Source organism: Monomorium pharaonis, unplaced genomic scaffold (genome assembly GCF_013373865.1).
Source record: "Monomorium pharaonis isolate MP-MQ-018 unplaced genomic scaffold, ASM1337386v2 scaffold_14, whole genome shotgun sequence".
NCBI lineage: Eukaryota > Metazoa > Arthropoda > Insecta > Hymenoptera > Formicidae > Monomorium > Monomorium pharaonis.
Window position 1 is genome coordinate 31,494 of NW_023415406.1, and position 23,761 is coordinate 55,254.

Genomic DNA, 23,761 nt, shown 5'->3' on the forward strand with positions numbered 1-23,761 from the left:
ATTCATAACCATGGATGAAACATAGGTCCATCACTTCACCTGAGACGAAGGAACAGTCAAAACAATGGACTGCAAGGGGAGAATTCGCTCCAAAGAAAGTAAAGACAGTTTGTACTATAAACAGGATATCGAAGCTATTGAACATGGCTGGGAAAAGTGTATCGAGCTAAAAGGAGATTATGTTGAGAAATAAAGATATTGTTTCTTAATTTTTTGTGTTTTCTTTGTTAGATCGGGTACTTCTGAGACTACCCTCGTATATGCTCGAAGGACTCTTATAATAGCAGATCGGCCGAAGTTTGTAAATAGTCCGAAAAGCACATTGCTTTTGTTTTGGTAAAATATTATCGCGATTAACATAATTCGGACGTTGCACGTAACTGTCTATATCATCTTCGTTGATTATATTTTTAATTGTTAAGCAATTAAAAATTGAATTAGCGAAGACGATATAGACAGTTACGTACAACGCCCGAATTATGTTAATCGCGATAATATTTTACCAAAACGAAAGCGATATGCTTTTTGCACAAGAGAAGACGACCATAAAACAATGATTTATTGCTTAAAATGTTTACGTGCTATGTATATTAATCATGTTGCAAAAGTCTGTTTACAATGTTCCGCTGATCTGCTTTAATATTTCTTAAATTTTGATTAATTAATAAATGTTTTTTTTATATATTTATGTGTATATACTCTTATTTTGTCTTTTATTTATTTATATATTAGAAAAACAACATGCGTAGCGAAGAAAACCTCTTTTGAAAATCGATGGATTTCAATATACAAAATAATTGCATTTTTTAAAAGAATACGTCACGATGTTTTTTTTTTTTTTTTTTTTAATTTGAACTTTTCCTTCAAGAGACTGTACTTTAAAGTTGTCCAAAAGTCATATTTTCATTTTTTTTAATCATGAAAGAAAGCAAATTTTTTCCAATTTTGTCACAAACTCTTCCTCATATTTTTGTTTATAATTTTTTTCAATTTTTTAAAACACTTTTTCATGTAGATATTCTAAAACTAGAGATTCTGACGAACAAAACTAGACCACGAACATTTAAATCCGTTTAATTTTCAGGAAATTGTACCTGTTTGAGTGTTTATGAAATCTCCAGCACCCCAGAGCGGGTTTATGAAAGTTTTTTTACGTGCGTGTTCTAGAGTTAAAGAAAATCATACACTTGGCGTCTTTTTTTTACTTTTTTTAAAAAGTAAAAAGGTAATTTTGTTTAGTATAGTATTACGGTCAAAAGTAGAGTCAACAAACCCAAGAGAAAGAGTAAGTAATATGATAGAACGATCAAAATCCAGATATTTTAGACGCTATGCAGAAATTGCAGAATAAGACTACGTACATTTGGCATTGCTGTTGTGTAACTCTTTGCTCATTTGATTACTTATCAAGCTACTCAGAACCCACCACGTGGAGGTGGCATCATCTTGCTTAAAACTGGAGATATTAAAACACAATGCGACCAATCAATTATTTCAAAATATTTAGAGGCCATGGAATTTACCGATGGCACTTTAAAAAATCGGATTTTTGCATTGTTTGAAACCTCTCTCCTCTGAATAATCTCCCTGCAGAGCATCTTCTTGAACTGAGAAGTGCTCATCAGATATCATTGCAAGTAAGAAGTTCTCAAGATGAACAAAGAAGGCGTTATGGCTAATCACCTGATTTACGATCTTCAAGTATTGTTATATAGTAGGTATCGAGACCTAATTATTTCAGAGACATGTTTTGCATCGCCACTTAACGAGCTGTTCTTTTGATAAGAAACCACATAGCTACATAAACTCTAAGTATGTATTACAGAAATGGTGAAAACAACCGATGTGGCGTATGGTTGGGAATTTTTTCACTTTTATTGTCACATACAAACTGTCGAGCGGACGGTCAAGTGACTGAGGCGTCAGCTGCAGTGTGCGGCCACGACGCGAGGGACGACACGATTCGCGGGCTACTCTTTAGTCAAGAAACGTAATGTCCAAATTTAATACAAAATCAGAATATAAATTGTAATTTTTTTTAGTTTTACATGGAAGGGTGGTTGGGTAGGTTTGGGAGGAACTTAACCCTCGGAGAACACATAGGGTCAATTTGACCCTTACCTCGAATTTGATCGTAAATATCTTGAAAGCATTTTGAAAATTGACGGGCCTGAGTCCTGTAGTTTGGGGTACTAACTATATGTTAAGATGATCCTCTTGTACAGCGCAACACCTAATAGGTGTTGGGCATTATTTGAAGTCGGTGCAAGGTCATTCTGACCCTGTTGTGTACTAAGCGTCGGTTTTTCAATAGTGAGCACGATGGCATATAGTTTGCGGCCACGTATTCAGAATGCCTTAGTACGTGTCGAACAAGAATATTTCGATGGCAACAGTTCTTCTGAGGTGAATAATTGTGTCAGTACAGTCAAACACTGACACGTCGTATTCAGATATAGTGAAGCCGACGCCGACGATAAATAAGTTAACTTTTATTACAAGTCATTTAAATAATGAAGTATTCACATATATGTAATAAGAAATAAATTTTTCTAAAATTTTTTTACAAAATGTTTGATTTTTTTACCTTAAAAACCACTTTCATTACCTAACAAAATAAATACCCCTTTTTTTTTTTAAGGTACACTAAAGTACAATTTTTTTCTTGATTCTACTACATTTCAAGAATACACACGCAAATTTTTAGCCAGAAAATTCAAAAAATTAAAAAATACAATTTTTTACGTAAATTACGTTTTTTTTTTTTTAAATAATTTTTTTGTGAATTTTTTTAAATATGTAAATAATTCCAACAGCACTTTTTATCTATATCAATTGATTTAACAATGTTTCAAGTACATCTGGAAATTTTTTCAACTGATCGCACTCATCAATTTAAAATGGTGGACGATCAAAGTGTGTGTAGGGTCAGATTGACCCACAATGTTCTTCGTGATCGAAAAAATAGGTGTGTTCTCCGAGGTTAATATATAGCCATCTCTACATGGCGGGTTTTGGGTATTTTTGGGTATTTGGTAAATAATCAAGTGAGCAAAAAGTTACACAACAGCAATGCAAATGTACATGGTCTTATGCTGCAATTTCTGCATAGCCTCCAAAATATCTGGATTTTGATTGTTCTACCATGTTGCTTACTCTTTCTGTTTGGATTTGTTAATTCTACTTTTAACCGTAATACTATATAATGATGCTTTATTGACAATTTCCAATAGGAAAAACACGCTCGATTAAAAAATGCAAGGTTTTTTATAAGCTTATATTTTGAAAATTTTAACTAAAATTTCGAAACTTTGGAGTCCATTCCCGAACAGAAGATATTATCCAATCGGACTGTGCTTTTGCACACGTTAATTTGATGTCTTAAACAACTTTTTTTAACTTGTGTAAAAAAATTTTTTTTACTTTTTACACATACGCAGCAGTAAGAATACAATACGCACGTACATGTTGTGATTATGAAAACAATTTTGTTCTTTATTATATTTAAAATAGTTAAACTTTATAAATATACTCAATCCTAAAAATGCAGTACCCTTAAAATGTGAGAAAAATTTTCCAAAGGAGGCCTGGTAAAAATGCCGATCTTGGCCCTTCAACCAATGCTTAAAATTGATATATAAATTATTATTGCTAGTGCCCTGCAGAGTACAAAAATTTTTTTTTTGAAATGTAAAAACCGATGGAAACTTGGTGAGATTCAAAAATAAAGTACGATGTTATGCTGTAGATTTTTGAATATCTTACACAGTGTCCTCAAATAAGTGATTTAATTGTCTTTACGGAGTTAGTACTTGACTAATGATTCCAAGCGTAATGTAAATTTTTACTACTGTTATTTAAAATCGCTGATTCAAAATGGCGGTATATATGTTTGGAAAAATTATCACTGTCGCATGGAACCTGTTGCTTGAAGGTACTCAAAGTTTTTGATAATACATTTGGGTTTATCAATTCGAAGTTTTGAAATGTGAAAACTGAATATGGCGGTAAGATTATGTCAAAATAATTATCAATATTATATAGACTTATAGAATGAGTTCCACTGTCTCTTGTTACTCAGAGTAATTTCTATTATTGTTATCACCGTCGTCTCTTATGAATCGAGGTGCTTTATTAGCGTGAGATCTCTTTTTGTCTCTCAAAGTGGTGTGATCTTAAAATGTATATAACTAATGTCGATAACATGCTCAAGAAAACAATAAAATGAAAAAATAAGAAATGAGAAGCTTAATACAGATCAAAAAAGCCATTACTTTTTGGGCTTACGCATGGCTATCGATAAAAAACCTAAACTCATTAACTCTACTAGCAACAGTTTCCATGCGGCAGTGATGACTTTTCCAAATATACACTCCATCATATTGAATTAGCCATTTTGAATGACGGTCGTCGATATTTATACCACGCTTGGAATAATTAGGGCCATTTTTACAATATGTGGTTACCTAAAGGTTAAAAGTTATCACTAGTTAGGACCTTAACCATCAAGTTAGCTTGAACATATTTTATCTATACTTAAAGCTTGAATCAACTAAAGATTTTATAATATTTAACTTTAAAATTAAAAAAAATATATATGTCTATGTTTTTAAAAGAATATAGAATAAAAGTACGAATTTTAAAAAGTACGAATTTTAAAAATAAAAATAGACTCTGACCAGGCCAACTTGACAACAATGGGACAGTATAGACTAATACCATATGCCATACCAGACAAATTTTTAATTGAATAGGCATAACTAGACAGATTTTGTACATGTAAACGTCTAGTAGTAGACTATGTAGTAACTACATGTAAAACTTTAGTAGTCCGTCTAGATTTTGTCAGAAGTTGTCGCAAAAATTATTTAATATATTTGAATAGAATCCAGATTTAGTTTAAGATTTATCTAGAAAATTGGTATCTACTCTCTTATTAAACATTTGTGAAAACTAGTCAAAATATTTAACAATTTAAGACAGCAATTTGTCTAAATTATATCTAAGATTTGTTTAACCTTGACGGGCCAACTTGGCAAAAATGGACGATACGAACAAATGCTAGATGTATATTTTGTACTAAACAATTTTGGCACATAATACCTTAAAACCGAGAACAGTGAAAAATATTTTAGAAGAAATTGAACATATTATTTTCCATCCTACAGAGTGATTAATATTTAATTATTTTTTTCTTGTATGTGTATTTAAAGTTAAACACACTTGTCTAAGGGTAACAGCCACACAAAAAAAGTTTGATGTCCGAGAAATCTACCTACCCCCCTGGTTTTCGATGCGCTGAATCCAAATCCGAGGTCCATTTCACTCTATTAGGTCCGAATTTTTCATAACCTCAAAAAATGTGAAAATTCGGGGTGAGCTTGACTTTGTATGGAGAAATCGTTCAATTCTCGGCTGGAATTTAATGAAAACGTTAATCGGTGATATATATTGATGTGCTGAATCCAAATCTAATACACGGTTAGCTTTGTGATGTCGGGATTCACTTTTAACCACGTAAAAAAAGTGAAAATTGGTTAAATTTGCACTGTAAAATGGAATATGGCTGGTGTGTAAATTGGAATCAAATGCAACATGATAAGGGGGTCGTATTTCGATTTGTTAAAAAGTGTAATACGTTCCTAACCTCAAAAAACTCAGAAATTTCCTGAATGTTTTTTCATTGTGATTTTCCATTAAATTCCAGCCGAGAATTGAACGATTTCTCCATACAAAGTCAAGCTCACCCCGAAAATTTCACATTTTTTGAGGTTATGAAAAACTGGGACCTAATGGAGTGAAATGGACCTCGGATTCGAATTCAGCGCATCGAAAACCAGGGAGGTAGGTAGGTGTAGTTTTCTCGGACATCAAACTTTTTTTGTGTGGCTGCCCATACAGCACAAAGCTCCGATTAAGCTCCCAGGGAGTTCATTTTGCTGAGCTCCCGAGGAGCTTACAAAATTCGACAAAACAAGCTCCCAAGGAGTTTATTTGCTGAACTCCCGAGAAGTTTACAAAATTCGACCAAAACAAGCTCCCAGGAGTTCGTTTTGCTGAGTTTTCAAGAAGTTTACAAAATTTGACAAAACAAACTCCCAGAGATTGAACATATCGGGTAAATTAATTAATATACTGCATGTATAGTCATATAGCCGCGAGTAGTTCGCAAGATCGCCACTAGGCGAAGGTACGGCGCTCCTCCTCGTGAGAAAATTTACTCCAAAGGCTTAGAAAAGAAAACCATCACTCACGGCTTACCTAGCAGTTAGTACTTCACTAGCAGCAAAGTGTAATATATATTGTTTTTGTTACACGAAGAGAGTTCGTGGGCCTTCGCAACTCAGAGAGAGCTTCCGAAAATTGAGAAATATAAAAATAAAATTTTTTCCGGCAGCTCCTATGTCCGCTTTTGAGAACTTCCTGAGAGCTTTATTTAGCTCGCAGGGAGTTCAGAAATAATGTTTTAAGAACTCCCTGCGAGCTTCAAAATAATTCCCGTGAAGCTTTTATATAAGCTCCCTGATAGCTTCATCTAAGCTCTCAGGGAGCTCCCAAAAGCGGACATAAGAGCTCCCGGAAGCTTATATAGAAATTTCCCGAGAATTATTTTGAAGCTCGCAGGAAACTCTTAAAACAATTTCTGAAATCCTTTGCAAGCTTAGATGAAGCTCTCAGGAAGCTTGTATAAAAGCTTCTCGGGAATTACTTTGAAGCTCGCAGGGAGCTCTTAAAACATGATTTATAAACTCTCTGCAAGCTCAAATGAAGCTCTCAAGGAGCTCTCAAAAGCGGACATAGCAGCTCCGTGCGAATTTTTTTGGAAGCTTAAATGAAGCTTATGAAAAATTTTGTGAGCTCCTCGGGAGTTCCCCGTACTGTATGGGTGTGTAATTATTTTATATTTTAATCTTTATTTTTAGGAATAATTGTCTTACTGCAAGTCAACAGTTATTACTTGCATTAAGGGGGGAAATACTTTTTTCAAAATGTCAAAAATTGTTTTTTGTAAAGTGTTAGTACTTATCTCATGAATATGATTTCAAAGTTTTAAAGCGACATTCTAAGTTATAGTCTATGAACGTGTTTTTATCTTCGCTCGGTGCCGGAGCGGGAAGACCTATCTTTTATAATCTTTTTCTTACAAATCCTTGTACCTTTTACCATTTGGGTAGAGCAAATGTTTCGGAAGAAGTATTTATAAAGTGTCTATGTGTTTTTTCGTGTTTACGAAAGTTTTAATTCGACGCTACGCTTCGTAGCACGTGCATTCTGGGTTGAAAATTGTTGAAAATATAGCATATATAGCAGCCTGTTTGTTTAATGGATATACTTCTATTTTACGAACCATGAATACTCTAGACATTATTGGGAAGTTTTCTTACAACTTCGAAGTACTTTTAAAACCGTACAACTTTTATTTAAAAATTTTGTTTTATTATTAATATTTCTTATACTTCTGACGGTTTTGATCCGAAAGGAAAAATTTTTTTTTTCGAAGGGGTGTTTTACCTTCCAAACATGAAATTCTGCACATAAAAAAACACGTTTTTTTTTATTTTTGTGTTCAACAACATATTTCATGGAGAGAAACAAATTGGTGTCGGACGCCTTCCCTTGTAATTAAAGTTACGTTAAGATTAATTTAAATCACGTTAAAGTAAAAGTTAATTTTGAGAAAACTTTATTTATATTTAATTAAAACGCTATATAATTTATTGAAATCAAATTACCAATATTATTACAATATCGATCATCAAATATATTTAATGTTTTATTTGTAAATTAAGTCATAATATTAATTACATGAAATAAGAAAAAATATGCTTTTATGCAGGAATGTATTTTTTATTTTATAATTTTTTTCTTTTGTCCAGATTAAATTTTTAATTTAGAAAAAAGTTTACAAGTTAAAGTTTATATGTTTCAAAAATAATTGTTAAAGCTAGAAATTAAATTATTTAAATTAACTAAATTAAATTAAAAGTAATTAATTTTTTAATTTATCATTAACTTTTAATTTTTTAAGTAATTACTACTCAAACCTGAAAATATTTAGAGATAAATATGTCTCTACTTTATCTTTAATTTACATCCTTTCTCAAAACATCTTTTAATCCTATCTTAGAATTGAAAAGAGTAACGAAAAGTAACGATATTTTCAGCGTTACTTTTAAGTAACGGTAACGAATTACTTTTTATCGAAAGTATTGGTAACAGTAACGCGTTACTTTTAAAAAGTAACTTTCCCAATCTTGCATTTTGTACATATATATTGTAGATTTTATATACTAATAAGCAAATATTATCAAGTGACGGCTGTACCAAAAATAAAATTTTTTTTGTTTTTGATATTAACTCGACCGTATTGCTCTAGATTTCGGTGCGTACTTTAATTTTGTAAAAGAATTTTGCGATTCTATAAAAACAATTAAAAGATGATAATAATAATAAAGTGTCAGGGGATAGTCCCAAGCTTGGTCCCACCTATGGCACTCAGAACCGAGTCCATTGTGCCTCCTCGTTAACCAGTTTCCCTTAGAGGAATCCTGCTTTGTTCCAAAAGCGGAGTAGGTCTTCCATGGGTTACCGTCCCACCTGATCTGGTTCCAGAATGCCTGATCCCAGCAGGTTTTTAATCCGACCAATACTGGACAGTCCCCAAGGATGTGAAAGCTAGTTTCTTTCTCCTCGCCACACAGCCTGGAGTCGGGGGTATCGCTACGACCCAACTTCTACAGGTGGTAGTTAAGATCGCCATGGCCTGTGAGCAGTTGCGTCGCAAGTCTGACATCTCTTCTGCTCAGAGATCTTATGCTTCTAACAAGGGACCTCGCGAACCCAAAAATTCTGATTTTAATGAAACTTGGCATAAATGTAGAGGGGGTAAATACATGAATTTAGGAATTTTTAGTTGATGCTTATAAACGGTTTGAAGGGGTAAAATCACCTTTCAAAGTTGAGACATTTTTGCATTTTCTCGATATATCTCGCAAATTAAATAAAATATTAAAAATGTTTCATACGAAAGTTTTACAGTATAAATATCTCTATTTATACTGTATAAATTTATACTCTATTTATCTCTATAAATATCTCTATGCTATTTATTTTTTCAAAAAAAAAAAAACTTTGAAAAATGAATTTTTTTCTGAAAAAATAAATAGCATAGTTAAATAATAGTATTTATGCTGTATAATTTTTGTATGAAACATTTTTTTATATTTTGTTTAGTTTGCGAGATATATCGAGAAAACGCAAAAATGTCTCAACTTTGAAGAGTGGTTCCACCCCTTCAAGCTGTTTTTTAACCAAAATAGAGAATTTCTAAATTAATGTATTTATCTCCTCTACATTTATGCCAAGTTTTATTAAAATCAGAAAATTTTCCGTTTGGTCTTATAAACGATTTAAAGGAGTGAAATCACTTTTCCAAGGTTGAGACATTTTTATCTTTTCTCGATATATTTTGTAAACAAAATATTAAAAAATGTTTCATACAAAAGTTTTATAACATAAATACCTCCATTTAACTACGCTGTTTATTTTTCAAAAAAAAATTTTTTTTTTAATTAAAATAAATTTTTAATAAAATTGACTTTTATGTATCTAGCATTTATAAAGTAATTATACTATCTTATATACTACGTTTTATTTATATTATCTATGTGTATATTATGTATGTTATATATTATCTATGTTATAATACTATACATTTATATTATCTGCATCCTCATCTTTCATTTATAGGCTTTCATTTATTGGTGGAATATGTATAATTTGAAATAAAATAATTAACATATTAAGAACATTCGCAACATTCGTAACATTATTAATAAAGATACAAAATTTTTATTAATACGTGATTTCTATTTCATATATGATGCATACTGTGACATGACGACAATATAAAACGTGAATGTGAAATATGTGACGTAGACAGAATGAACACTGTGTGAAAACAACGTGATTACTCTAATATTGCGCAACTGTCACATAAAAAAATAATACATGTAGGAATGCAGTTAATATAAATATATAGTATCATAACATAGATAATATACACATAGATGATATAAATAATACATAGTATAAATAATATGTAGTATAGGATTGTAAGCTTTAATATTTAGGAGTACATTAGGTTACCGATAAGTAGGATATCCAATTGATAATAGAATATGTATACACATAACATGTACCCCGAAAAGCCTGATAATACAAACGGCGTCATAGCACCACCTGCCGTCTGTAAGTTACATTTCAGAGAAATTTGGAGTAACGCGCTATATAGTCAGTTAGCAAGGGACCGTCTAACTCGTCGTACATACTATCGGAAACTGTCCGAGCAATATCTGTAAAGTTGGTGTTAGTGATCACTGAGCATAGTAAAGTGTCTTAGTAATAAAATTAATAAATGGAACATTGGATACTAGACTATAAAGAACTTGTGAAACTGTTTCCTGCCCATTTACCATTTCTGACAGATAAAAGCGTCCTTAATCTGTTCAAACGGAGTATGATCTTACACGATAGTATAATTACTTTATAAATGTTAAATATATAAGAGTCAATTTTATTTAATATTTTTTTAATAAAAAATGTTTTTAATTAAATTTTTTGTTTTCGAAAAATGAACAGCGTAGTTAAATAGAGGTATTTATATTGTACAACTTTTGTATAAAACATTTTCTGATGTTTCGTTAAGTTTACGAAATATATTGAAAAATGACAAAATGTCTCAACCTTTGAAGGGTGGTTTTAACCCTTTAAACCGTTTTTGAGCATCAACTAAAATTTTCTAAATTCATGTATTACCCCCTTTACATTTGTGCCAAATTTCACTGAAATTGAAATTTTGATGCAATAAATATTCAACATAGGAAATGTAATATAAAGTAAATTTTTGAAAAAATTTTTTTCAAAAAATAAACAGCATAGTTAAATAGAAGTATTTATGCTGTAAAACTTTTGTATGAAACATTTGTTGATATTTTGTTTAGTTTACGAGATATATCGAGAAAAGGCAAAAACCCTCAATTTTTGAAGGGTGGTTTCAACCCTTTAAACCGTTTATAAGCACCAACTAAAAATTTCTAAATTCTTGTATTTACCTCCTCTACATTTATGTCAAGTTTCATTAAAATCAGATTTTTCGGATTTGCAAGGTTCCTTTGTGAGTATAGGTAAAACGTAGCCAAGTTAACTTGATAGTTAAGTCCTAACCAGTTGGTAATTTTTAACTTTTAGGTAACCATATATTTTGAAAATGGCCCTTAGAAGAGTAATAACTCCATAAAGACAATTAAATTACTTATTTTAAGGATACAACGTAAAATATTCAAAAATCTACAGCGTAACATCGTACTTTATTTTTGAATCATACCAAATATTTCCAACTAAAATATTGCAATGTTACTTCAATATTGTTGAAATGTGTATTATATTTTGTGTGATTATATCTTTATAACAAATATACATTATAACAGATTTTTGTAACAGATATTAAGGTCATTGGATAGGAGTTCTCTAAAACAAGGCTTTATCCACATTTATTTTGCAAATAATGAGGAAAAGTTTGTTCTTTTTCCAGACGAATAGCGCCAATTGTATGGCGATCGGAGATAAATATATTTTTATTGGATGCGCCGAAGGTATTGTAAGATGTTTTAGTCCTAGCACACTTCAATTTATTACTACGCTACCAAGGACACATTATTTGGGAGTCGACGTTGCACAAGGATTATCTATCAGGTTTATAATAATGCTATTTTTTAAAGATTCTTTGTCGTAACATTTAGGAATATTCTCTCATTTTTAGCCATATGTCTCAGCATCCGGTTAACGCAAGGTATCCAGACGCGATCGCACTTGCGTTTGACGAACGAAATAATAAGCTGACCTGTATATACAATGACCACAGTATCTACGTTTGGGACGTGAGAGATATTAAACGAGTCGGAAAGTCGCACTCGTTCTTATACCACTCCGCTTGTATCTGGGGTGTCGAGATGTATCCAACCGATTCAGATTCCCTCGGTGCGATGCCATCCGGAAGTTTTATCACTTGCTCGAGCGATGACACGATAAGGGTTTGGAATTTAGAAAAGGACTGCTCGCCCAATGAGACTATATACAAGCGAAATATTTACAGCAACGTCAGTACATAACGCCGCACGTGTTTAAGCTAACTCCTAGATAGATTTGCTGCAATTTTGCTGGAATCTTCATCCCATAATACGAATAAATCGTAATAATGTAATGATTATTATAATTGTTAGTTAATTTATATAATTGTATAATATTGTGAGGAATTGAATCATTCTAATATAATCATTCTATATTATAAATATATAGAGGAAAGGCACCGCACTTAGAACACCACTTTATTTTTGGACTATAATTCTTAAATAATGGTTAAAAAAACACTTTTGAAAATACGAATTTAAATTAAAAAGTATCTTCAAATGATATAGTAATTTTCATAATATTGTTGCACTTTTCATGTCATTTCCACACTCCCAAAAACTTTGTGTGCTCTCGCACTCTCTCTCTCTCTCTCTCTCTCTCTCTCTCTCTCTCTCTCTCTCTCTCTCTCTCTCTTTCTCTTTCTTTTAAACTTTTAGACACTCGCAAGAAATAACACTCTCGCGTAGATAAAGGAAAAAACGGTATTATTTGTACACACCAAATACACGAGCTTGACAACTCTTAAAACCAAATGCTTTTCCATGGCAACCGGATGAGCGATATTGATCCGCTGGATCAGCTGATTCGCGCGACCGGGCATCATACCGGGCGATATGTGTAACAGTATTGTTTTATATTTTTTTAAATAATTAATGTTTTTGTGACACTTATCAAAAAAGATATCTAAAATGGGCGCCTAATTTGGAACCCGTATACGATTGAAGTATTAATGTTATATTTTTTAATTTATACATCTTATCTAAATTACATAGTTGTCTAGACTCTATGTTATTCCATTAGGTTTGCTTAAGAAGCATATTTTTTAACAGGCACGCTTTTTCCAACTTGTCTATTAATTGTCTCGTAAAATCTTGTCTCGAAACATTTAAATTTTTTTTTCTAGGGGAGGGGGAGTGTTATTTAGTGTGCCTTCCGCCTACTCCAGTATAATGGCTACTCTCTTTTTCTGTCTAGTATCTCTTTTCTTTCTAAACTTTAAATTATTTTTCCAATGCTTAATGAACTGCCACAATATTCTCAACGGTTTAATGTCTGGTCTTTTTAACCAGTCCTCTATGTCATATGGGTATCTTGCTCCAATGGAGGTTAACTAATTATACATTTTCTCTCTAGCTTCGTCGTACTTATTGCACCGCAGCGCCACGTGATGGACGTCTTCCTTTTTTGCTCCACATTTGCATCTTGGGCAATCTATTTCTTTGTACTTAATGATTTGTTTAAGTTGTAATGATAAAATCTGCCCTCAGTCTGTTGACCATATTTATTAGTCCTCGTTTTTCTTCGTGTTTGTAAAACCATAGCTTGGTTCTTTTTTCTTCATAAAATTTCCTTGAAAATTTTCTTCCTTTATACTTTCCTTCTATATTCTGTTCTTTGTTCTTTTAATCATCTCTGATAATCCTTTTTCAATCTCCGATAAGGACTTTTAATCTTGTGTCCGTGTCTTCTTTCGCCTCCTTTACCATCGCGTCAGCAAGTTTGTTTCCTTTTATATTCCTGTGTCTCGGTGTTCATCTGATAACGATCTTATATTTTCCATTTTTGGCATATTCCTGTATTTTTTCTCTTATTTTTATAACAAACTCAAACTGTTTCCGGCTATTAATAAAATTATTTAATATATCTTTACACTTTGAGAATCCGTTAGCATTAATAAATCATTGTTTAACTTTAATTCTTTGGCTATACCTAAAGCTTTTTTGATTGCGACGCATTCCGCTGTAGAAATTGAACAAATATTATTTATACTCATTGTATATCCTGTCTCCGACTCCTCTAGAACTATTGCTATTCTCGTACTAATTCCTTTGAATGGCCACTTGGACATTACAATTGGACACAGTGCAGATGGACACGTTGCAAATAGACACGGTTCGTTTGAACACAGGGCATAAATTTTGGACACGTTAAAAATGTACACCGTGCATTTCTATACCGCGCACCTCTACACCGCGCATCTCTACACCGTAGATCGTGCATCTCTGCACCGTGCATTTCTACACCGTTTAGTTTGACATCGTGCATTTCTACACAGAACACGTTCATTTGGACACGTAAAATCGTACACAGCGAAGTTGTTTATTTCAATACGTAAAAGATTTACCCTGTTTGTTTGATTGTATCAAAGATATGCGCTTTATTTAAAAAAAAAGTAATTATTCAGATTAGCTACACCAGTGCAAATATTGGTGAAACTATGCTCATTCAACGCGTTTTTGCGAAACGAACGAATCTGGCAGAAAAAAGCGTCGCCCTGCCCAACAAAATATTAATCGTAAAGTCCACTACTTGACAAATTATGAAACCCTGTCATATCGACGAAATGTAATGACTTGAGCGGTCACAGCCCCATGCTTCTTGGCCACAAGCGCATGTTCTGTCTAGCACAAGTCATGCAAAAAAATGCGCGAATTTTATATGTCTACGTATTTTTACGAACATTTCGTTTTGCGTGGAAAGTCACAAACCCCATGTGGTGCAGAGAATGCTTCGCGCGCGCGGGGAGGGTGTAAGGGTGGCCTCCCTCCGGCACCCACCCTACCAAGTCGCTAACCCATGAACGGTGTAGAGATGCTAGGTATAGAAATCAAGGTTATCAGAATTGATACAATTGTACTTTTCTAGTACATTTTTGCATTTTTTATACACTAGTACAGTTTCCTTCTTTTCTAGTACATTTTACAAAAATTTATATCTTGTGTGTATTACATTTACTTGATTCTAATCTGTTACAATCGACTAGTCACTATCTAATCTTTAGGCAAATTTATAATAATCTTCAGTCATAAGAAATTAACCAATCATGTTCGATTCTTTTTACATTTTCTGTGAACTTTAATTAATTTTTTCGCGATATCCAATGCAATAGAGCTTTCCAGCAAGTGGCACAAAAACAGCATATTCTGTTTTTGTATGATATATTTAGTTAGAGACAAAGACAGAATTACTGCTGTGTCGATTTGTGTCTCTTATTGGAAAGCTTCCATTGTTTTTTTGGAAGTTGTATGTTTATTGGTTATCGCATCGCTTCTTGCCGCGTTGCACAAGCGATTTCAGATCCTGTATGCAGGAATTATAAATTTTATATAAATTTTTTAGCCTAAAAATTTTAGTTGACACAGTCCATAACATTTTGTTAAAAATAAATCCCATTTAAACATGTTTTATATATTTTTTTAATTATACTAAAAATTTGTTTGAGAGAGAATTTAGTACATTTTTTAATCCAAATCCTACATTTTAACTTTTTTATTCTAGCAATCCTGGTAGAAATGCACGGTGTAGAAATGCACGGTATAGAAATGCGCGATGTAGAGATGCACGTAGAAATGTACAGTATACAGCTGAATGGTGTAAAGGTGCACGGTGTAGAAATGCGCGGTATAGAAATGCACCGTGTACAACTGAACGGTATAGAAATGCGCAGTGTACAACTGAACGGTGTAGAGATGCATGGTGTAAGAATGTGCGGTATAGAGGTGCATGGTGTACGATTGAACGGTGTAGAGATACGCGGTGTACAACCGAACGGTGTAGAAATGCACGGTGTAGAAATACGCGGTATAGAAATGCGCGATGTAAAGGTGCACGGTGTAGAAATGTACAATATACAGCTGAACGGTGTAAAGGTGCACGGTGTAGAAATGCGCGGTGTACAACTGAACGGTGTAGAGATGCACGGTGTAGAAATGCGCGGTATAGAAATGCACCGTGTACAACTGAATGGTGTAGAGATGGTGTAGAAATGTGCGGTGTAGAGGTGCACGGTGTAGAGATGCGTGGTGTAGAAATGCATGGTATACAACTGAACGGTGTAAAGATGCATGGTGCACAACCGAACGGTGTACATTTGTAACGTGTTCAAAATTTATGTTCTGTATGTCCAAAAGTTACTTTGTCAAAAATTCCTATGTCTAAATAAACCGTGTACACTATTTTGTGTCTATTTGTAACGTGTCTACTTGCACTGTATTCAATTGTACTGCGTCCAAGTGAGTCGCTTCCATTCCTTCTTTATTTTAGATCCGTCGGTATAAATTATTTTTTGATCTATACTTAAGTTATATTTGCTTTGTATCTATTAATCATTTCTGAGTCAGTCTTATCTTTTTTGTCTTTTTTTGCTCTATTCTTTCCTATCTTTAAGTCTATTTTTATTTTATTGGTAATTCCCAAAAATCACAATTGTAAATCGGTAATGTTTCCTTCCTGTCAAAATTTATTCTGTGTTTTTTAAAATCCCTCTATGATTCTAAATATAAGAAATTTTGTTTTGACTGATTTCTTAATCTATTCCTCGCCATAACAATAACTAATCTATTAAGTGTATTTTCTAGATATTTATTTTTGCCATATTGATATACTTTGACCCATTGATTTCTAACTAACTGACCTGCTCTATCTTCTATTAGTATTTTTATATAAGTAATTTTGATTCCGCGATAATGACATTACTCGGAGTGTTGTTTCTGTATCCCATAGGTATACGTACTGCTTTATTCTGTATTTTCTCAAGGCTATTCTTTCCCTTCCAGTCTTGAGTAGTAAATGAAAATCGCATATTTTAATGTTACTCTAGCATAACTTTTATATACTGTGAGGGCTATGCTTACTTCCATCTTCCAACTGACACGATTTAGGTATTTTAAAATGTTAATAGTTTTGTTCGTTCTATCTTTAATCTTCTCGAGGTATTGTCCGAAATTGAAATTGTCAAATGTGATTCCTAGAAATCGAGCTTTTTTGGTTTTCTATCCTTATATTTCTTATCCTAATACTGATTTTTTCTTTTTTTCTTTTGTTAAACAGCATGATATTAGTTTTTGCCAGTTTTATTTCCAATCCAATGTTTTTTAAATTTTTAGCTATAGTTTTTATTGCTATTTCCAATTCCTGTTTACACGTTTTGATATCATCATTGCTATAATATAATGCTATATCATTCGCGTATTGTAAGACTTTGATCTCTTTTTTCAAGTTATTTATTATATTTGAGGTATAAATTTCGTTCAATGAGGGCTTATAACTCCTTTTTGTGGTAGGCCTTTATTGACTTCTCTCTTTATTATTTTCTTATCTTCTATAATGAATTTAATTTTTCTTCTCCATGAAGAAAAAATTAGATTGATAAGTGTCAACGAGGATTTAGAAAAGCCAAAGGATGTATAAACAACCTAGCAAGATTAGTTGGTGACATTGAATTGGCCAGACAATCTGACACGAACACAGTAGTGGCTTCCCTAGATGTAAAATTGAGATTCCCTAGATGTAAAACGTATTGAGTGAAATTTTGGATAATACTCTACAGGAAAAAGGACGTCCAAATAGGATAAGAAAATTCATTAAGGCATGAATGAATTTTTTTATTTTGTTGATACATCCTCTGGCTTTTCTAGATTCTTGTTGACACTTATCAATCCAATTTTTTCTTTTTGCTAACTACATAATTCTTTTGTTTATTATTTTCTCCAAGATCTTAAGTACGCATGAGCTCAGGGTTATTGGTTTCACTTTTTTCTTTTTTTCCTTTATCTATGAATATTGTCTGATTTACTTTTTAGTCTTCATATAAGAAATTATTTTTGAAAGCATAGTTATATAGATCCAATAGTTTTTTCTTGAATTTTTTACTTAATTCTTTTAGCATTTTATATTCCACACCGTCTGTTTCTGGGCTGGACGTTTCCTTGCTTAATTTTATTGCTCTCTCCAATTCTTCCTCCGTAAAGCTGGCATCCAAATTATATTTAGTATTATTTAATTTATTTTCATTTCTTTGTTCTTTTTTGTCATTTCCTTCTGTCACCCAAGGCATGCAATTTTTTTTATTTTTTGTAATATGGCAGCATTTCTATCTTCTTTTGTCTATTTGTTCCAGTCTTGTTTATTGTCTGTTTTTAATGCTTTTATTTTATTCCATACGTATTTTACACTAATAAATTGATTCAAACTTTTTGTAAAGTTAATGAAGCTATTCTTTTTACCTTTGATTGTTTTCCTTGTCTTTGCTATACATCTCTTATATTCTATAAAGCTTGCCATAAAGCTTTTTTTTTTTAAGTTCTTAAGAGCTTTTTTTATTACTGCTTTGCACTTCTCGTCCCACCAATCTACTGGTTTCTTTTTTTCTTCTCCTTTTTATTTCTTCTCTCAAATTTGTTTTCTACATTGCTTACTTTGTACTTCTGTTTTTATTATTATTATTATTATTATTATTATTATTATTATCTTATCCCTATTGTTTCTTCCTTTTTCCTCTTTTTTTCTTACTGCTTTTTTCATAGTTTCTATCAATGCTTTATATTTTTCCTCTTTGTTTAACTGTAGATATTTATCTTTTTCTAACCGTTTCTTTTTTGATATTATGATTTGTGGATATTCTTTCCATCTTGTCTTTTGTGCTTATTCTATTTTCTTTTTTTATATATATTTTTAGTTTTTCTTTAATTTCAAATTCAATAAGATGTTGATCTGATCCCCATGTGTTGTCCAACTAACTATATTCTATCTTGTCCAATAAATCTATCCAATAAATCTTTGTTACTAAATAAAAGGTCTATATTTGAGTCTCTGTGACCCCCTTCTCCCATTCTTGATAAACGTATCCATGTTTAATATGTACATACTTTTTTCTTCAAATTTTTCTAACAATTTTTCTCCATTTGTGTCTGTATCTGAACAGTTCCAAACTATGTTATGCGCGTTCATGTCACTTAACACAATTAAATCTTTTTCCTTAGGGATGTTTTTATACTGAATCAAGTCCCTGCTGGTTCTTTTTCACCTGTTTTTTTGTTTATATTCCCATGACATTGATGGCTTTTTTGTTCTTTCTCTTGATTTTAATATCTATATTGTTATACTTTGCATTTCTTTTTTTCTCCTAAATTAATTTTTTCTACCTTTATCTCTTCCTTGAGAAAAATAGCTATTCCTCCAGCTTCTCCTTCACCTTCGTTATATTTATTTTATATTATTGTTTTGTACTGTGGTACTTTAAATTGTTTCTTTCTTTTGCTTGAAACATTAAGTTATTATACATATAGGTTATATATTAAAGTTACGATCAAGGCGTAGTAACAATCTCATTACTAAACCTCTGATCTCAGGGAGTGTTCCAATTTACACACACACACACATATACACACACAAAACTACTTTATGTTTAAAACTGCACTACGATATAAATATAAAAGAGAAAAAGAAACAGTTTTAGGGAACTGCAAACATGTGAAATGATGGTAATGTTATCGATAATACACTTACTATTATTTAAACTGTGCAATTGCAAGAGAAAATTGTGCCAATAAAACTCTTGCTTTTGGCGAATTTGTTTTTAGCAGATTTTAGATTCATGTAGATTTTAGATCCACGTAGAAAAGGGCATGAATGATATGAAATATAGATTTTTATTTTTTTAATTAAAACGGATCATGTTTTTTTCGGTATTTATACGGTGCAATGTTTAGTTTTCGAGAAATAAGGAAGTTTCAATTTAGGAAACTTCCAAATTCTGTTGCTTTTTCTGTACAGTTATCATAAATAACTTATTTGCTTTTATTTCAAAATCTAATTTGAAGGTCATGTTTGAAACATTAATTTATTGTTAGAACGTAACTATCATGAGAAATAGTGTAATAAAGTCTCTCCTTTTATTTTGTTTTCTTGTTATCCAAACTAGATCTTACAGCTAAATTGCAGCAACATTATTCTAATCTTGCAAATTGCAGTGTAATGTTTCAGAAACATTTAAAATATAGATGTGCAATATGATTTTAATAATTTTGCAATATTTGAAGCACTTTGTGAAAATAATAAGCTCCTAAGATTGTATATTTAAATATTTGTGTACATATGTTTTAATTTATCAAGTTTACAAGAAAATTTATATAAGAATTTAATATCATATTTAAACAAAATTTTATAATTGTACGTATTTACATTAGTTATATATTATATATTTACACAGTTACAATAGTGAAAAGTAAAAACTTTTCCTGAGCACAACAAATACAAGTGTTTTCATGACATTCTTATACACTGCAACATAATATACAAATAAACTATTGCACAAAATTAGAGGAACAAAAGTTTGAAATAGCGCCAAGTTTGTAAAAGTTGAACAAAAAAACTGAATTTTTATGTGATGTAATCCGAATTTTTGACTCGACTCCTGCAAAGTCTCTCCGCTGTGGGTCTAGTAGTTTCGGAGTTACGCCCCTCAAAGTAACCGCTCGACAAAAACAAAAGTTGCAAGATTGCAGTTTGGAAGGGACAGGACAATTTAATACGGAAAACGGCCCGGAAAAATTCGGAAATAGGCCGAAGCGCACTCGTAGAGGTCTCTGACACTTCTTCTTGACGATGCACAAAATCCACACCTTTCAACTTTTACTTACCAACTCTTTGGTTGGATAGCGAAAACAGTGAGTCGCGGTTGTTCCAGCTTATCCGGTGGTCGCTTTAGGGCAGGGCATGACTTGCATTTGAGACCAAAAAGATCCTTGTTTTCTCTGTTATCTTATTTTTATCTCCTCTTTGTGTTAGGTTTCCTTTCCTCCCTAGATTTTCCCATGTGTAGTTTTCCAAACTGCAACCTTGTAACTTTTGTTTTTGAGGGGCTACTTTGAGGGGCGTAACTTCGAAACTACTGGATTCACAGCGAGAAGACTTCGCACTGCGAAGTTTGCCGGAGTCAAGTCAACACTTTGGACTACATTATATAAAAAATTGAGATTTTTTGCTCAACTTTTATGCGCTATTTCAAACTTTCTCTAATTTTGTTCAGTAATTTATTACAAAAATATTACGTTGTATCTTAGTAATGTCCAATTACAATGTGATACATTTTTCTATAAGATTTTTGTAATATTTTATTATATAATTTATAATATTACTATAATATCATTGATATATTATTTGCTATGTGACGTTATTCTTATCACATACACTATACAGCATTGCAGAATATTTCAGCAATATTGTAACAGTACAATATTTTAGTAGTACTGCAGAAATGTTGTCACTATATTGCTGAAATATTTTGTGTTGTATTTTTCTTTAACAGAACAAAATCTAGATATATAAAATTACAATATTTTTTTTTTTATTTTCTTTTTAACAGGAATTGCTCAAGGTCTTATATGTGGATCCAGAATTGACTTATCTAAAGGATCTGGATCTGGCTGCCGCAGGATCCACCGAGAAGAACGACGCATCCTATGATGGTCGAAATGGTGTGAGATCGATAAGGGTCTCTCCTGATGGCAAACATCTGGCTTCTGGAGATAGGTAAAATAAAAAAAATCTAAATTTGTTAATAAGAAATTGAGAGAGAAGGAATACAAAGTAATCGCGTATTATTCCCACAGATCCGGCAATATCAGAATTCACGATATTTCTTCTCTGGAAGAGTTGTGTTTAATAGAGGCGCACGATGCTGAGGTGTTGTGTCTGGAATATTCCAAGTTTTTGCGACACTCACTAGACGCTCCTCGGTTGTTGGCAAGCGCATCTCGTGACAGACTAATTCATGTTTTTAGCGTCGATCAAGGATACAATTTTTTGCAGACACTCGACGATCATAGCTCTTCCATTACCGCAGTCAGATTTTTTAATCAATCAAATCAGGTTAATCAGATACAAATGGTGTCCTGTGGTGCGGATAAAAGTATTATTTTTAGACAATTGCAATCGGTAAGTAATTCTGTTTGATAACATAAGGACACAAAAAAGTGATTAGTCCAGCGGACCAGACTGGTCATTCCTTATGTATTTTGATCCGCTGAATCCAAATCCAAGGTCAGAATTGCTGAATTGGCTTATTTTTTTCTTAACCTCAAAAAGAAATACTCTGTAAAAGTAATTTGGGTCACAAATGTATAATCTGGAGTGTGCAAACTTGCATGACCGCATTACCTATTTCACAGAAGCTCAGACTTGTACTATTTACTCATACGTATTGGATTTTCCCTGGGTAATGTGGTTACGCAAGCTTGTACATTCCGGATTATATATGTGTGACCCAAACTGCTTTTACAAGGTGTTTTTTGGTAATTGTTTAGTTTAGGGGACACCGCGCCGATGACCTTGACTTTGACATGTTGTCAAGGACATGACCCTGAGTAACTTTTCTTTATAACTTAATCGGCGGTCATTATTCGTTAAAAAGTTATTAATAAAAGAAGTTTGAAAAATATCCATGTAGAACAGAACAACTTTTGCCAGTAGATGTACCCTGGGCAGAGGTACGGTGCGTACTTTGTTGAGAAATAACTATGTCAAGTCGTAATTTATTATCAACAAAGTACGCACCGTACTTCAGTGTACCTCTGCTCAGAGTACACCTACCGGCGGGGAAGGTGCGCGAGATGGGACCAAAGGCAGATCTTCGCCCTCCCCCTACATTCTCGCTTTAATTTTTATAAGCATCCATAAATTAATAGATTTTCTTATTTAAAGCATGTAAAAATGCGTGCTTTATAAAAATTAATGCGGGAATGTAGGGGGAGGGCGAAGTCCTTCCTTTGTATCCCGCCCACACGTTCTCTATCCATGGGTTTACGACTTTAAGTTAAGCAGAGATGTCATGTATCGTATTTATAAAACTTTTTTTGTTAATAACTTTTTAACGAACATGACAACAAAGTACACACCGTACTTTTGTGCTCCTCTGCTTAGGGCACACCTATTGGCGAAAGTTGTTCTGTTCTACATGGATATTTTTCAAACATCTTTTATTAATAACTTTTTAACGAATAATGACTGCCGATTAAGTTATAAAGAAAAGTTGTCATGTCCTTGACAACATATGTCAAAGTCAAAGTCATCGGCACGGTGTCTCCTAAAATAAACAATCGCGTTTGTTTTTTAGATTAGGAAAAAATGAGCCAATTCAGCAATTCTGACGTTGGATTCGGATTCAACGGGTCAAAATACATAAGGATTTACTAGTTTGGTCTGTCAGATCAACCACTTTTTTGTGTGCCTGTATAATCGATAACATTGTTAATTAACAAGAAGTACAAAAGAATGATTGTTTTCCGTAATTTTTTGGTCATTGAATCTGACCTCGTTTAATGAATTCTACCGCGTTACTATTTGGAGAAATTTGCTGTTAAAATTATTGAAAAATCATTTTAGTTTACTTTGTTATGATATGTAACGTGTTGGAGAAATTGTATTGCAATCAAAATTAAGCATGTTGTTTAAAATGTGTGTGGTCTAAACTTTTAGCTCTTTAAGTAAACTGAGTGAATTTTTATACAATTTAAGTTTAATTTATCAATTTTACATCAGATTAGTATTCATTGATTTGAGAAAAAATTATGAAATTTAAATAACATAAAAAAGTGTATAAATTTTTAATAAGTTATATAAAAAATTACAACTTTGATATAGATATAAATTTTACATTTATCATGAATATATTGTTGCTACAATCAACACGACAAATTTCTTTTAAGAACTATAAAATTCTTTATATATGTAATATAAATATATTTAGTTTTGATTATAATAAGTATTCTCTAAGAACATTTCCATTTTTTTA

General features: G+C 32.2%; 1 protein-coding gene across 1 annotated transcript in view; it reads left to right on the forward strand.

Moving 5' to 3' along the window:
* LOC105835984 (mitogen-activated protein kinase-binding protein 1) overlaps nt 1-23,761 on the forward strand; it is a gene marked incomplete at its 5' end in the record, with an annotated part of 51,494 nt that overhangs the window by 13,651 nt on the left and 14,082 nt on the right. The window contains 4 exon segments of the mRNA XM_036294240.1: nt 11,594-11,754; nt 11,822-12,158; nt 21,335-21,501; nt 21,582-21,906. Of these exon segments, the coding sequence (XP_036150133.1) occupies nt 11,594-11,754; nt 11,822-12,158; nt 21,335-21,501; nt 21,582-21,906 (990 nt within the window).